A 17,433-nucleotide genomic window follows, 5' to 3' on the forward strand; every position below is an offset into this window, starting at 1 on the left:
TTATAAAATTGTTTATCTTTTCGGTTTGTAATAAATTTTGCATTGTTTTACAATCTTGTGTTAGTTTCTTTATTCACTGTATCCTGGCAACAAATTTCATTTTCAAGTTTTATCACTAACAAAACAATAAAAATAATAAATTACTATAATAAACTAATGGTAGATCTGTAGAAAAACTTTACTTCTGTTTTGTTATTTTCAAAATTGTTTTTGTAATTTAGGTAACCATTTTTTATAACATTTGTATATAATGAATTTTCTGTAATTTTGTGTTTATAATTTTTTACAAAGCTTCAAAGTTACAATTTTAGTTCGGTAAATCTAAATCTTTTTGATTTTCCACATAAGTCAAATTCAAGTTTTAAGAAATGATCTTATTTTGCCATAATATAAAAGTTCAACTCTTTCTGAATAAATCAGTATGCAACATGCAAAGTGGCCTAAAAGAGTTTGCCACTGTAGAAGTTTAGCATTGACACTTCTAGGGTTAACACTAGCTGTCATTATCTTTTTACTGTATGGTTTACATAACCATATGAAAATAAGTGATCAGAAGACCAAATAATTGTTCCGGTGGAGCGAGTACGTTTTGCCATTCCAATATACAGTATTGTAAAATATAAACACATTGACTTTAAAATCGAATCAACATGGAAAGAAACACCAGAAAGATTACATGACCATCTACCAAGCTGTAAAGCATATACTCAATAGGCGACTATCCTCCACCTTTGGGAGGCAAGTTTCTATTGCTAAAAATTAAACTCCAGGCATATATATAATAAAATACAGTCTTATAATGCATTTATTAACAATGTAATGTTATTAGCTTATCTACTTTTTGTTGACATTTAATACAGGGTTCGTTAAGTTTAACTGCACTTTATTTGAGGAAAATATAAATTGGGAGTTTGTTTGGCAAGTGCCGTCATCTGGAAGCTGAACGAATATTGATCTGTCTACGCTGTTGTCTTGAGATTCTGATTTTGAACTCTCATTTTCTGGAGCTTTATTGGTGCTTAAAACTTCGTTCCCTTTGACTAAACAAAAATCAGTAAAAACAGTTTCGTTGGAATTATTAACTAAAACACTTTTGGAAATTTGCATCTTCAAATAAACTATCTTCATTTATTTTTTGTTGTTTTAGTGTATTAGTATTATTTGTTACTTCATCAATTTCATCAACTACATTCTCAAGTTTGATTACAATATCTGGATCATGGTTAGAGGGACTTAGTGTACTATTTTTTATAGAATCACATATTTCTAAATTCAGGTCACTTGGTATCTCCTGTTTTATTTTTACACCACCAACTGAGACCACATCAAAAGTCAAATCACTGAATGAAGGCGCCAACTCAATTTTTATTTCATTAAGTAATGGAATTGGCTCTACACTGCTTTTTGCGTCACCTGAAAAACCAGGAACAGACACGTTCGTTTGTGGAACCTTTTTTTTAGTCTCAGTATCTACAATTTCAATTATGGAAATTGAAGATATATTACTGGCGTTAAAATAATATTCTTCATTGTCAGTAAGATTATCCTCACTTATGTTTCCTGTAATTCCTGTATTTCTTTTTCTTAAATCGCTTAGTGAAATATTTTCACCATCCTTCAGTTCATCTTCTGGAAACAAAGATAAATTACTAGTATTATCTGATAAATGTTGAAAGTAACGAAACACTTGGAATTCGGTTTCTGATACTTTACATTCGGCCTGAGATTCTCTTAAAACTTCTTCATTTGGTAGTGATTTTAGACTTTGAGAACTATTAGGACTTTCCCTCAGAAAAACACTATCGAAGTTTTCATTGTTAATTTCTAATATGGAACAATCAGGGTAGTTATCGTTGTTTTGGCAAGGAAAACACTCATTTGTTATGAAATTATCAATTGTGTGTTTTATATTTTCAGCTTCTTCCATCAAAATCCGATCTAAAGGTTCTGTGGATTGGATTTCCTGAATGAACATTTTATCTCTAGGTAAAAGGGAAGCCAATCTTTCTTCATGCCTGTATGCAATATCTTTATCAATACTGTCCGTTATTTCTTTCCATATATTTTCAAAAAATTCCACATTGATCAATGACGTATTACCTATTGGCAACTGTATCTCTGATACTAAAACTTCTGATTCGCCTTTTAAATCATACGTCTCAATGTCTTCCCAATAGCAGTACCCATTTTGCTTGTCATCAGATTCATATGGTGTGCTACAGCTTTCAGGATACAATACACAACCAGTTTCATTAATCTTGTTTGATATTTCGTTTGATGTTACAGTTTCTAATTGTTCCATTTCATTCTTCATTCCATCTTTGGCAAAAATACATGAACACTCACTCATTTCTGAAGACACTGGCTCTAAATGTTCATGTAGTTTTGCATGTTGTTTTATTTCTAGCCTACATAACTCACGATTTTTGTCTCGATAATTTTTTGAGTGTAGCACATTGTTCTTATCATGTGATGTTGTGACTTTGGTAGGACTATGAACCTGTTCAAGGAAATGCAAGGCTCGCTCTGATGGCACGTCTAGCACTGGGTGGTTTTCAAATTCTTCTTCAAGAGGACAAAAAGAGGATATGTACGAATTGATATAGTCTTCTATATCTTGCATTTCTTTGAACATTTCCACAAATATTGACTGTACCATCTTCGATGACGAGTTTTCACAAGTTTCCAAATCTTGTAATTGTCGAGAGTCATCCTCTGAGTCGACTAATGGTTTAGTTGTGCTTGGCCTGTTTGAATAGTCAATCAATGGTGAAACTAGTTCGCCCTCTTTAATTTCGGTTGTTTCGTCGCATTCATTTTCCAACTTTGTGTGACTACTTTCTTTGGAACATGGATGGAAGACCTGATGTGATGGTGTATTACTTACTTCCTGAACTAAATCTGCAATTCGATCAAACGCTAGATGTGGAGATGCCACATTGTATGTCTGTACGCCAATAGCACCAGATAATTGTTCAACATTGGTCCAAACCTCACTTTTTTGTGTTTCCAAAGCTGCAAAGTCAAACTTTGAAGTTTCCATTGTGTATGTGCAAGTTTCTTTTCCAGTTATATAATCAGTAGTATTGTCCACAAGATCTGTACTAGCCCTGCTCTTGCTACTCTGGTTCTCTGTTATACTATGGTTGTTGCTTGAACTTTCTGCTGCAAACTGAAATATTCCATTTGATTTCATTTCTGGAAAATACAATACAACCATAAGAAGAGTTTTTGTTATTACAAAAGTAATACGAATAAAGTAATTGGGGATTTGCAAGATAATAATCTAACAAGGGAAATAGGCATAATGAAATCTGAGTTTAAAGATGATTCACAGTACTAGATCAAATATATTTACTGTTTTAGCATTATTGAACAACCCATTATAAATTATAGTGCACAATAAATCAACTGTACTGTATAAAATAAAGATCTAATTTTAATTACACAAATTTTCGATTTGTTACTTTTAAATAGAAAACTAATGATGTTGCAAAGTCTTTTTTTTCTATTATGAATATTTTGGTATATATATATATAGTAATATATGAATATTTTGGTATATTATATACTACTTTATATATATATATATATTATATATATATATACTACTTATATATATATATATATATATATAAAGACATTTTATACATATAAAGTAATGCACTGCAGTGTTCAATATTATATATATATATATATATATATATATATATATATATATCAATATTATAAAAAGCCACGTGATTGGTTATGTCACTAAATCACTGCTCAAACACATTTTTGGGTTGCACTACCAAGAGATGATTATTAGGACATCAGCAACAAAGCTTCAGTATAGATTTTTCATTATCAAATTGGTTTAATAATTTATAAATATGTTTCCGTTTCCGTTTGTTCATTGTGAAATTCGTGTCTTATTCAAATGAATAACAGAAGTATCTAGGATTACTACTATTAAGGACATAATGGAATGCTCGTAATCATAACGGAAGTCAGCTATACTATTTTGTGGTTTCAACTACTATATAAAACTTATGACACATTTTGTTTCTAACATCTCGAAAATCATTTAATCTTCAATTTCCTACTTCTTACAACAATGAAATACGTCTACAAGTTTACGTTTTAGAATTATGCTTTTCAAAACGAATATAATTCTCTAGATGTGTATGGTCTACTTGAAAATCTACCAATACATAACAGAAATAACTCTCTAACAGAGTAATATTTATATATCTTACTATGAAGGATTTTTGTAATTTAAATAAAATATGCGTTTGATTTCAGATTTAACATCACTAATTCCATTACTAACGGGTAGATTAAATAAGATAGACATAATATTTTTAAAGACAACAAATTATAAATGTAGATAAATTGTTCTAGGGATTAATCTGCTGTCAAAATGTACTTTTTAGTAAATACAAAACAAAAGTAAACACTACTGGAACTTGTTTTCTTCTGTAATATATTTTGAACTAATACCTTTCTCTTGGCATATGCTGGCAAGCACACTTTTATTTATTGGCCAAGATGCTGCCTCATTCTGCACCAGAGATTGAGGTCTTTGCTGAGATTTTGGCTTGTTAGACACCAGTGACTCCAGTAATCTAGTACACATACATGTTCATGGTTAATAACTGTTCTACTGCTAAAATTTTTTCATGAATTCCTAGAAACTACAGTAACCATGAAGTGTTTGAGAGTATAATCTGGTGTTGATTGGAAGGTAATGTTGAACTCTTCAGCTCTCATTGATTGTAAAGCAATTAAAAAAAAAGAAAAAATAAGCTTGTAAAATTTTTAAATATTGAATTTAGTTGCCACTCGTGTGTGCTAATATAATAATTATAAAGGATGTAAAATTATGAATCTCTGTATTCCACAATTTTCAATTTTTTTATTGATTTTTAGCAATAAATACGTAGATAATTAAAATATAACTAAAATTTGAATCGTAGTTTTACGTAAAAAGCCTTTATTCATATAGATATAAATGGAAAGATTTAGCTATTAAATACTAATTATTAACAGTTTATGCAGTTCTGATTTTCACTACACTAGATTGGATATATAGTTGTAGTCCTAGTTCTATAATAGTGCTTATAATAAGCATTTCATGTAAAAAAATAAAGTAATAATTTTTTAGTACAATTCTTATTTCTGGCAAGATTTTTACTAATTTTCTTTGAACTATTTCACGACTAGTGTACTTATTCTTAATGTGAGACGTTTCCCCTTCTATAATCTTACCTGTAAATGTTATGTGGAATAAAGGAATATGCTTTACTTGATAGGATAGTAGTAATTCGAACATTTTGTCATCGTTATATGTAACTAAATGTATAACACTGCATTTCGATGACAGAAATCTACCCTCTTTGCCATGCGTAAAGAACTTGATACATAAACATGCACTTAAAACCTAAAATGTATAGTGATGGATTGCCAATCATAAAAAATGTAATCATACTCGACTGGTACACCCACTCTCGAATCCAAACTGAGGAATATGAATCCAAACAATGTTATTTCATAGAAGTAAAAAATACGTTACACACGCACCAGCGAAGGTATAGGACTGACGTGAAAATCAAAGCTGGCATTTCCTGTAGTATCGCGGCACATCATCTGACAGAAAAGGGATAGTCTTGAGGGGGGGGGGGGCAGCCGCCTCCGGCGATACTTTTGGTTCTGAATCACAATGCCATGGTGTGTGTAGGAATTTTATTGATTGAGATTTGTTTGTTAAGATGTTTTTACGTTTCCTAATTCGTTCTTAGATTTCCTGGGATAGTAAATGACCTAAATCGTATTACTCTTTCAAACCATCCATCGCCAATAACAAACAAACAAATGTACTACGTATGTATATGTTAAAATAAATGTAGTTCAATCAACTACTAGCGCTTCAATTTCTAATGATGGAAGTCGCTTTGTCTCTTATTTAGTAGGTCATACTTATCACACTCATAGTCGCAAATTATCTAGCATGTTTATTTTTAAGACTTGAAGTCAGAAGAATTATTTGTTGAAACAAAATTAATTGTTAATCTTTATCTTCATATATATCTCTTGTGTTCGTGTGTATGTGATTGAACTCCTCCTAAACAACTGGACCGATTTTGATGAAATTTTGTGAGTGCGTTGAAGGGGATTCGAGAATGATTCAGATTCACAATTTGGTCCAATTTAAATAATTTATTTAATTAATTTTTTAATTATAAATAGTTGTTGATGTAGGAGTGTTTTATATTGGATACGAACAGACTGCGCTACGACATAGTTCGTTGGCTACGACACGTAGAACAGAGCGAACTGATACTTAACAGCTGTTAATACTTTCAGCTGAAGTTCATCAGAGGCAGAAACATGTGTTTACATTTAAATTTTAGTAAATATTAAATTATTGTAAAGTGTTTAATCAGTAGTGTAATGCAGATTGCAAATACGAAGTTATTTAATTTTAAGTTTACATTACGCCAATGATCAATTATCCATCTAATACAATAGAAATTATATTTATACGCTGTTAAAACTACCTTATTGTATAAAGCTGTGAATGTTTGCACATAACGTAATCTAATCTGGTTAGTTCCTTTAACATTGTGTATGGCCTTTTTACTGTAGTTATTGAAAAGCAAATGGAGATAACATACTCTTGCCCTAATACTTGAAGCATATACCCCTAATACAGTGATCATAGTGATACATAGTGATCGGTAAAAATATCAAAATCACTTAATCATCAAAATTTAACCTAAGTTAGATTCCGAAATCAACATATGAGACAGTTGTTTTGGTCAGTGCAACAGCATAAATGTATTGTAGAACCGTAAATAGATTAGACTGGGAGTGAATTTTAAACAAACAGAACAGACCCATATTGACCGCAGCAACTTTTTAGTTGTACGATACACTTTCGTCATTGGAACCAAAAGGCTAACTCTTATTGTTACTGAAGCGATCGAAGAACTTCAATAAATTATCATAGAATGTGGGAGGGAAATAATAATTTTATAAAAATTTTTTCACTTTACTTCAGGATCCCAAACCTCTGTTCTTTAAACTTAAATCTAAAATGGATCAGGCGGTTGGAATAGCTTTGAGTGACTATCGATTATCTCTAGACTGTTTGTTATGTCATAGAAAAAGAATACATAGATATATTGTCCAGTTTTTCAAAAGGAAAATGCGTGCGAAGCCGCGGGTAACTGCTAGTAACTATGTATTTATATTATGATTGCGAATACGTGTATCATAATAATAATAATAATGAATAACGATACTTGTATAAATGTTTTGTAAAGTCAACAGTATCAAAACTAATTATTTAATTTAGGAATCTTAAATTAGGATTATTATTGTTGTTTTAATTAATTGTTGTTGTTTAAAACTTGTCGTTGTTTTAATTAATTATTGTAGATTGCTATGATTGTATTCTTGCTTCCAGTTTAACTATCGATTGTCGATTGTCATATCGCGTCGTACAAATACGTAATTCAATATATTATTTTAGTTCCTTTGTTTAATTGTAACAATTGCTGGTGATTTTATTGTTTGGTCGCATATAATTTTAAGTTCTGATTATAAAAATAATAACGAATATCCGCGTAATAGTTACGTTTCCCAGTTAATATACGGCATCACCATTTTTCTTTCTAATAGTTCTTGATTATTTTGTTTACTTTTCATTTAGTATTTGAAAATTTTAATGTACTTCATTTGTATTTGTGTATTTTATTTTCTAACCTATAATAATCCGGAATGTCAGTTGCATCTTTTTGGTAAGTGTTCAATGATGGTCATATTTTAGAACCTTGAATCTGAACTTTTCTTAACCTGTTGAAGAGTAATAAAGACTATAACTGTAAACCTGTCTAGAGCAAGGCAAACACTAGAGTAAACAAAGGTTTCATCAACAGAGACAATAATGCAACTAATTATATCAAAAGAAGTGAACATTATATTACGTATCCAAGAAAGGGATACTTCAACGTAGTCTGAAAAACTTGTTTTCTTATTCACTATATTATAAGAACCTGAAGAAGAGATTTTCTACATTTTCCAGATTCATAGGATATTCAGGATGAGTAAGGGTGATTTATTATTGCCGGCCACTGACAAGATCCTATAGAAACATATTCTTCGTAGGCGGATAGAGGGTCAATCTCAGCAAATTTAGTGAAATGGGAATGTTAATAACGGAATGACAGGATATTCAGGATGTGTAAGGGAGATGTATTATGGCCAGCTACTGACAAGATCCCATAGAAATATATATACTTCGTAGAAGGATAGAAATATATATACTTCGTAGAAGGATAGAGGACACAATCTCAGACACTTTAGTAGAAGGGGAGTGTTAATAACAACATAGTAACAACTGTGTTAATTAAGATCAACAAATTGACAGGATATTCAGGATGAGTAAGGGAGATGTATTAGAGCCCATGGAATATCCACCTCGTAAACGGATTGTGGGCACTGTCATAGCTACCTTGGTAAAAGGAAATGTTAATTTAGTAACATAAGAACAGAATGGAGCGATATTCAGGATGAGTAACAAATATGCGTATTATGGTCTGATCGTACCGAAATCCATAAGACCTTCAAGACCTTGAAGATGGATAGTGGTCACTATTTCGGCCACCTTGTTAGAAGAGGGCTGTTATTTAATAATATAAGAACAGAATGGCAGGGTAATCAGGATAAGAATAGGAGATGCTGTAGTGTCTGACTCTGCCGAGATACCACGGAATGTCCATCTCCGAAGACGGACAGTGTGGACTGTTACAGCCACCTTGGTAGAAGGAGAATGTTAATTTACTGGTATAAAATCAGAATGGCAGGATATTCAGGATGACTAAGGGAGATGTATTATAGTCTGACTCTGCAAAGATCCCATGGAATACCCGTGAGTAAGGGAGATGTATTATAGTCTGACTCTGCAAAGATCCCATGGAATACCCGTGAGTAAGGGAGATGTATTATAGTCTGACTCTGCAAAGATCCCATGGAGTACCCGTGAGTAAGGGAGATGTATTATAGTCTGACTCTGCAAAGATCCCATGGAGTACCCGTGAGTAAGGGAGATGTATTATAGTCTGACTCTGCAAAGATCCCATGGAATACCTGTGAGTAAGGGAGATGTATTATAGTCTGACTCTGCAAAGTTCCCATGGAGTACCCGTGAGTAAGGGAGATGTATTATAGTCTGACTCTGCAAAGACCCCATGCCATGGAATACCCGTGAGAAAGGGAGATGTATTATAGTATGACTCTTCAAAGATCCCATGGAATACCCACTTCGGAGACGGACAGTGTGCCACATTCTGGAAGGGCAGTGTTAATTTACTAACATAAGAACGAAATGACAGGATATTCAGGATAAATAAGGGAGATGTATAAAGGCCGAGCACTGAAGTATTTCCATGGAATATCAACTTGAAGGACAAATACGAGCACTGTCTCAGGAGTGTTCATAACAACGGAATTAAAGGATATTTAGGAGGGGTAAGGGAGATGAATTAGAGTCGACCCCTTGCACAATCCAATGGAATATCCAAATGGAAGACTGATGGTAGGCACTCTCAGCCATCTTGATAGAAGGGGAGTATTAATAAGAACAAAATGACGGAATATTCAGGATGTGTATGGGAGATTTATTGGAATCAGCCTCTTCCAAGATCAATCGGAATACTCACTACGAAGTCGGATAGTAGGCACTGTCACAGCCACATCTGTGGAAGAGGAATTTACTAACAAAAGAATGGAATTACTGGATACTCAGAATGAGTAAGTGAAATGTGTTACGGCCTCATCATTGCGAAATCCCATGGAATATCCACCGTAAAGTCGGATAATAGCACTGTCTCATCCACCTTGATGTGAGGGGAGAGTTAATAACAGAATGACGTGATATTTGGGATATGTAAAAGAGATGTATTAGAGCCGGCCACTCCAGAGTTCCCATGGAATATCATCCTAGAAGAGATATTAGGTACTGTCTTAACCACCTTAGTAGAAGGAGAGTGTTAATTTACTAATATAAGAACTGATTTGCAGGATATTCAGATTAAGTAAGTGAGGTGTAATAAGATCTGATCCTGCCGAATTCCCATGGAATATTCACCTGAAGGACGGCGGATAGTACCACTATCTCAGCCACCTTGGTAGGTGTTAACGACAACAGAATTCTAGGATATTCTAGATGAGTAAATGAGATGTATTACCCTCCCTACATCCCATGGATTATCCATCTCGAAGAAGGAAAATTACCTCTGTCTCAGCCACTTTGGAAGGAGGGGATTGTTAATATAATAATATACCGTAACAAAGGAATGATATATTCTAAATAAGGGAGATGCATTAGGACTGGCCACTGACAAGGTTCCATAGAAATATATACTTCGTACACGGATAGAGGGCATTATTTCAGTCTTCTTGGTAAAAGGGTTACTCTCCCCCTTTCACTAACAAAGCAATGCAATGGCAGGATTATCAGGATGAGTGAGGGTTCATATAATATCCACCTCGTAAACGGATGGTGGGCACTGTCACAGCTACCTCGGTACAAGGAGAATGTTAACTCACTAACATAAGAATGAAATGACCAGATATTCAGGATGAGAGTTGTGTTAAAGTATGACCCTGCCGAGGTCCCATGAAATACCCACCATCGAAGACGGAAAGTGTGCATTGTACAACCACATTGGTAGAAGGGTAGTGTTAATTAGAACGGAATTACAGGGTATTCAGGATAAGTAAGGGAGATGTATAATAGTCGGTCCACCCATGACATATCCACCTCGAAGACGGACAGTGTGCACTGTACAACCACATTGGTAGAAGGGTAGTGTTAATTAGAACGGAATTACAGGGTATTCAGCATAAGTAAGGGAGATGTATAAGAGTCGGTCCACCCATGACATATCCACCTCGAAGACGGACAGTGTGCACTGTACAACCACATTGGTAGAAGGGTAGTGTTAATTAGAACGGAATTACAGGGTATTCAGGATAAGTAAGGGAGATGTATAAGAGTCGGTTCACCCATGACATATCCACCTCGAAGACGGACAGTGTGCACTGTACAACCACATTGGTAGAAGGGTAGTGTTAATTAGTACGGAATTACAGGGTATTCAGGATAAGTAAGGGAGATGTATAAGAGTCGGTCCACCCATGACACATCCACCTCGAAGACGGACAGTGTGCACTGTACAACCACATTGGTAGAAGGGTAGTGTTAATTAGAACGGAATTACAGGGTATTCAGCATAAGTAAGGGAGATGTATAAGAGTCGGTCCACCCATGACATATCCACCTCGAAGACGGACAGTGTGCACTGTACAACCACATTGGTAGAAGGGTAGTGTTAATTAGAACGGAACTACAGGGTATTCAGGATAAGTAAGGGAGATGTATAATAGTCGGTCCACCCATGACATATCCACCTCGAAGACGGACAGTGTGCACTGTACAACCACATAGGTAGAAGGGTAGTGTTAATTAGAACGGAATTACAGGGTATTCAGCATAAGTAAGGGAGATGTATAAGAGTCGGTCCACCCATGACATATCCACCTCGAAGACGGACAGTGTGCACTGTACAACCACATTGGTAGAAGGGTAGTGTTAATTAGAACGGAATGACAGAATATTCAGGATAAGTAAGGGAGATGTATAAGAGTCGGGCCACCCATGACATATTCACCTCGAAGATATATTGGTCACTATCTCAGCCACTTTGGTAGAGTTGAAGTGTTAACAACAACAGAATGGAAGGATATTCTGGATGAGTAACGAATATGTATTATAGTATGACCCTCCCTAGATCCCACGGATTATCCACCTCAAAGATGGATAATGACCCACTGCCTCAACCACTATGGTACCAGGGAATTGTTAATATACTAAAATAACAACAGAGTAACGGGATATTCCGGATGAGTAAAAGAGATCTATCATGCTGTCCCCTGGCGAAATTCCAAATTCCATTGAATACATACCTCGAAGGCGGATTAGTGGTTACACACTCAGCCACCTTAGTAGAATGGAAGGAGTATTATTTTACTAACATATGAATGGAATTGACAGATATTACTAAACTAAAATAACAACAGAGTAACGGGTTATTCCGGATAAGTAAAGGAGATCTATCATGCTGTCCCCTGGCGAAATTCCAAATTCCATTGAATACATACCTCGAAAGCGGATTAGTGGTTACACGCTTAGCCACCTTGGTAGAATGGGAGTGTTAATGACAACAGAATGGAAGGAGTATTATTTTACTAACATATGAATGGGATGACAGATATTCGAAATGAATTAGGGAGATGTATTAAGGCCAGCCACTGCCAAAATCCCATGGAATAACCTCAGTGAATACGGATAGTGGATACTGACTCAGCCATCTAGTTAGATGGAGTGTTAGTAACAACTAAATAACATATGTTTGGGACGAGTAAAGGATATGTATTAGAGTCGGCCCCTACCTATGGGATATCCACCTCAAAGATGGATGGGCATTGCCTGGAACCTTGATAATAGAGGAGTATTAATTTACTAAGATAAAAATACAACAAAAAGATATTCAGGATGAGTAAGGGAGATGTATTAGGATCTGTCCCTGTAAGAGGTCCCATGGAATGTCTACCTCGAGAACATAATAACACCCATCATTGTAGGACGGTGTTAATAACAATGCAATGGCAAGATATTTAGGACGAATAAAAGACGCGTTCCAGCCCCTGGCGAGACCCATGGAATATCCAAATGGAAAACAGATGGTAGGCACTGTCTCAGCTACCTTGATAGAAGTGGAGTGTAAATAACAACAAAATGACGGGATGTTCAGGATGAGTAAGGGATATAAATTAAAGTCGGCCTCTGCCGATATCCAATGGGATATCCGCCTCAAAGATGGATAGTGGGCATTGGATGGTAGTGGATAGTTCTATCAAGGGGGATAGTAGCCCCTTGATAGAAGGGGAATGATAATAGCAGCAGAATCTCGGGGTATTTTGGATGGGTAAGGGAGTATTAGGGCTTGGCTCTGTCAAGATCTCATGAAATATCCTCCTCGAAGACAAATATTGGTCACTCTCTCAGCCATGTTTGTAGGCGAGTTTTAAATCAACGGAATGATACATTCAGGATAGACAAGAGGGTTGTACTAAATCCGGCCCCAGCCGAGATCTCCTTGAATATCCACCACGAATACAGATATTGGTCACTATCTCAGCCACTTTGATAGATGGATTGTTCAAAATAACAGAATGATGCAATATTCAGGATATTCATGTATTTCTACATCTCATTTTAAAGATGGTGATCGTGAGAAATATGGTGATATTGAAATATCTCTACGTTGTCTTCAATAAAAATAACGTCTATTTGAAGTTAGTATTTTACATTTTTTCGAACATTATACTGTTTTGGATATTATGGTTAGGAGTTATTTTCTTACTACGTTTGTTTTGTTTCATCGCAAAGCTCTTAATTTGAAATGTCCGTTGGATCATGAAATATACAAATTTGTATCCGTCATTTTTAGGAGAAGGTAACAAATTTTAAATCCTTAACTTGTGTCCCAAAAGATTTTAAATTTTTTGAACTTTGAAACACCAGTGTACTACCATTCTAAATAATATAAAATATATTTTACTTTATTCCACAGCAAATCTTGGCAACATATTTGTGACATTGAGCAACAATTGTTAAATATACCTCATTGTTCTAGTTCAACGATATCAAAATATAAGAATGAAATTAATTAAATCACAGGACAAATATTACCTCAATACTCTCCTTTTGTATGAAGGTTTTGCAGCATTTTTCAAGTTGTGTTTATGGAACATGTGAGCTACACTCTCTGTCGTGGAACACTCCAGTCCTCTCACTTTCCTCAGGTCTGGTTTGAGGAGATTCCAGAATGAGTTCCGAGCCTGTAAATAGAACTTGAATAGCGTTGTGTTTATGGTAAATGTAAGCTACACTCTCGGCCGTGGAACACTCCAGTCCTCTCACTCAACAGGACTGGTTTGAACATATTCTAGAGTTGTGTTTATGGTACATGTGAGATACACTCTCGGCCGTGGAACACTCCAGTCCTCTCACTCAACAGGACTGGTTTGAACATATTCTAGAGTTGTGTTTATGGTACATGTGAGATACACTCTCGGCCGTGGAACACTCCAGTCCTCTCACTCAACAGGACTGGTTTGAACATATTCTAGAGTTGTGTTTATGGTACATGTGAGATACACTCTCGGCCGTGGAACACTCCAGTCCTCTCATTCAACAGGACTGGTTTGAACATATTCTAGAGTTGTGTTTATGGTACATGTGAGATACACTCTCGGCCGTGGAACACTCCAGTCCTCTCACTCAACAGGACTGGTATGAACATATTCCAGAGTTGTGTTTATGGTACATGTGAGATACACTCTCGGCCGTGGAACTCTCCAGTCCTCTCACTCAACAGGACTGGTTTGAACATATTCTACAGTTGTGTTTATGGTACGTGTGAGATACTCTCGGCCGTGGAACACTCCAGTCCTCTCATTCAACAGGACTGGTTTGAACATATTCTAGAGTTGTGTTTATGGTACATGTGAGATACACTCTCGGCCGTGGAACACTCCAGTCCTCTCACTCAACAGGACTGGTTTGAACATATTCTAGAGTTGTGTTTATGGTACATGTGAGATACACTCTCGGCCGTGGAACACTCCAGTCCTCTCATTCAACAGGACTGGTTTGAACGTATTCTAGAGTTGTGTTTATGGTACGTGTGTGACATGTAATGTGAGGTATCCGATAGGGTATATTATGTTATGACTATGATCAAGCTTACCTTAAGACCTCGGGCACAGCTGATGACAGGACACTTAGACTCGGGATCTTCAGTAAAGCGACAGTTGTTATGCTTTTCTTTGATGGACAACACTGACAAGCCGTCACCTGCCACATCCTGCATTCCTGATAACAGCAGACCGTCGTAGTACGGCTTGATCACCACTGCAGAACCCTTCTGCGCCACCAAATAATTTATTTACTTCAAAGCAAAGTCAAAGATGTGGACTTGTCATTCTGAGGATTTAAGATTGATATTTAAAGTTTCCATGGTAATTAATATTTCATAAACCATTGTCGTTATAGGGAAGTATAATAATTTTTCAAATAGAAAATGCAGGATTTCACCGTACAAAAGTAATATAATGCAGTGAAATATACGCTCCTATGTAATTATACATCGTTCTAAATAATGCATACGTATATTATTATACATGTTATAATGAAAAGGATAATTTTTGTCGGATTTTTAAGATTTATTTAGATCTGGATGCGTTAGGTGAAAACGAAACTTTTCAAGTCCTTGAATAAATAGTGACATTGCTGTTGTATATAACTAAACTTAATTCACTCGAGGAGGCAATTTAAAATGGAATCTGGCAATCGGTTCGTTTAAACAGCTTCGTAATTGTTTCTATTACTTTGTCTAATATTAACGTGCAAGAGTTGTTCGTTTTATATTAATAGTTTTAAAAACGTAGTGGAATAATGAGGTGGAAAACAAAGGTATATATGAACTGAAATAAAGATAGCTATAAATATTTTATTGACAATGCTTTTATTATAAATTAGACCAATAAATGTTCCAGTTATTTCGTACATAATTATTTTAAATTTATTTCACAAATAAATTATATATGTTTATATTTTCAAAGCCAGTTCTATGGTCAATTGATTTCTAAAGCCAATGTATATTATTTATGTACATAATTACACTAAGTTATAAAAGGTACTATTTTGAAAAGTAAAATTCTAGGTACTTTGGGATTATACCGACCTCACCCAGACATGAACCCTTATTTGACATTTTGCTTCTACTGATTACTAGATTAGCGTAGAACAATATTTCGTCAACATAAAACAGGAATTGTCTTACCGCAAACCCCTCCCCATCCTTAGACAGAGGTCAGTCGAGCGGTCTTGTAGATAACGTGACTGCAGAGTCTCGCTGCCCGTTCAGCTGGTGCGCCGCATTGTTGTACTTTCGTGCCGCAGTGTCTGTCGAGTACGTTGCTTTGTTGTACTTCCGTGTTTTACTGTGTCTGTAATAGATTAGTGATGGGTGACACTATGAGAATTTGGGATTTACCCAGGAACGAAGAGGGGGCCATTCGTTTTTTACAAGATCATGACTATTTGCCTAAATCTAAAATATGCGTGGCGGTCGGCAGTTGCGGCTGAAGGCGGAAATCCACTACACTCACTCATCCTTGATATTGCTGCATTCTGGGCGTTACAGGAAACCCATTAACAATTGATAATCGTTGTAAGTTTGTAATTAAAAGAGTTGTTTTTTCGTTCTATAATGTTTGTTTCTATGAATTTATATTTTTGTGTTCCTCATACTGGTGTGGTCGGTATAATCCCAAAGTACCAAATTCTATTCTCCTTAATCTAAACTGTTAGGCTTGGCGTAACATGAACATTAAATATATTTTAGTGCAACATACTCAGATGTGGTTAACATCTTTTCTGTAACTTCATAACAATTTGGATTCATATACACACGTATAGGCAGATTTTTATAAATTTGAAACGCTGATTCAAATAAAAATTACAGAGTGGCACAAAATATGCTTACCTTGACAGACATATTTGTATTTTCCTTGTAATCTTGACTAAAATTTTGCTTGCGTATATATTTTGATTTTAGAAATCACTTGTACATAATTATACCTGTTCAAACATATGATATCTGGATGGGGCTTAGCCATAGAGTAATAAATAAAAAATATAAAGAGGATAGTCAATGTACCGAACTTTGGTTTACACGGGTTTATTATAAAATAAATATCGAAACTATTGTCGTGAAGTAGTACCCCCTAATCTGGTGTAAACATGAGGCTCTAGTTCCCGCTATCTAACAAATGAATATGTATTATAATTGTTCCATTAAAAACTTAATAATACTAAAAACTTTGTTAATTTTGGTTTATACACATTTCGAAACAAATGGTCAACATATTTCGGCTGCACTTTCATTTATTGCTATATAACATAAATAGGGTAGTAAGGTAGAAAGACTGTTAAAAACAATGTATGTAAAATACCTTCAGCCAATCGAAAACGTAGTACTTTGTAATAAAATAATAAACTAATAGTTTCAGGCTGTAAATACTACTAAGAACGATTATTTATATTATGAAGGAATCATAATTATATTTACATCAGAATTTAATTGATCTATATAAAGCAAAGTGCCCTTATACGATTTTATTGTACCATAATATCTCCATGCAATACGATCTTATCTTATGAAACTCATTGAAGAGGAAACTCATATAATGCTTGCTAATTTTGTGCATATCAAACAGGTAAGTCCAAAATTATATTTATACTAAGATAAAAGT

The 17,433-nt window shown here is 34.9% G+C and overlaps 1 protein-coding gene across 1 annotated transcript; it reads right to left on the bottom strand.

Moving 5' to 3' along the window:
• Positions 1-777: 777 nt before the first annotated feature.
• On the bottom strand, positions 778-16,756 carry LOC124354975. The gene is made up of 5 exons (XM_046805813.1): positions 16,665-16,756; positions 14,865-15,041; positions 13,805-13,953; positions 4,486-4,610; positions 778-3,198 (listed from the first exon to the last, which is right to left on the bottom strand). The coding sequence occupies exons 1-5, from the start codon at positions 16,674-16,676 to the stop codon at positions 1,079-1,081; spliced, it is 2,583 nt and encodes an 860-aa protein (XP_046661769.1). The 5' UTR covers positions 16,677-16,756; the 3' UTR covers positions 778-1,078.
• Positions 16,757-17,433: the final 677 nt, after the last annotated feature.

Source organism: Homalodisca vitripennis, chromosome 2, assembly GCF_021130785.1.
Source record: "Homalodisca vitripennis isolate AUS2020 chromosome 2, UT_GWSS_2.1, whole genome shotgun sequence".
NCBI lineage: Eukaryota > Metazoa > Arthropoda > Insecta > Hemiptera > Cicadellidae > Homalodisca > Homalodisca vitripennis.

Coding starts and splice junctions, on each gene's coding strand:
- LOC124354975 (XM_046805813.1), bottom strand. Junction 4,611..13,804: donor TACAAAAGGAGAGTATTGAG/GTAATATTTGTC, acceptor TATGTGTACTAG/ATTACTGGAGTCACTGGTGT. Junction 3,199..4,485: donor CAGCATATGCCAAGAGAAAG/GTATTAGTTCAA, acceptor TGTATTTTCCAG/AAATGAAATCAAATGGAATA.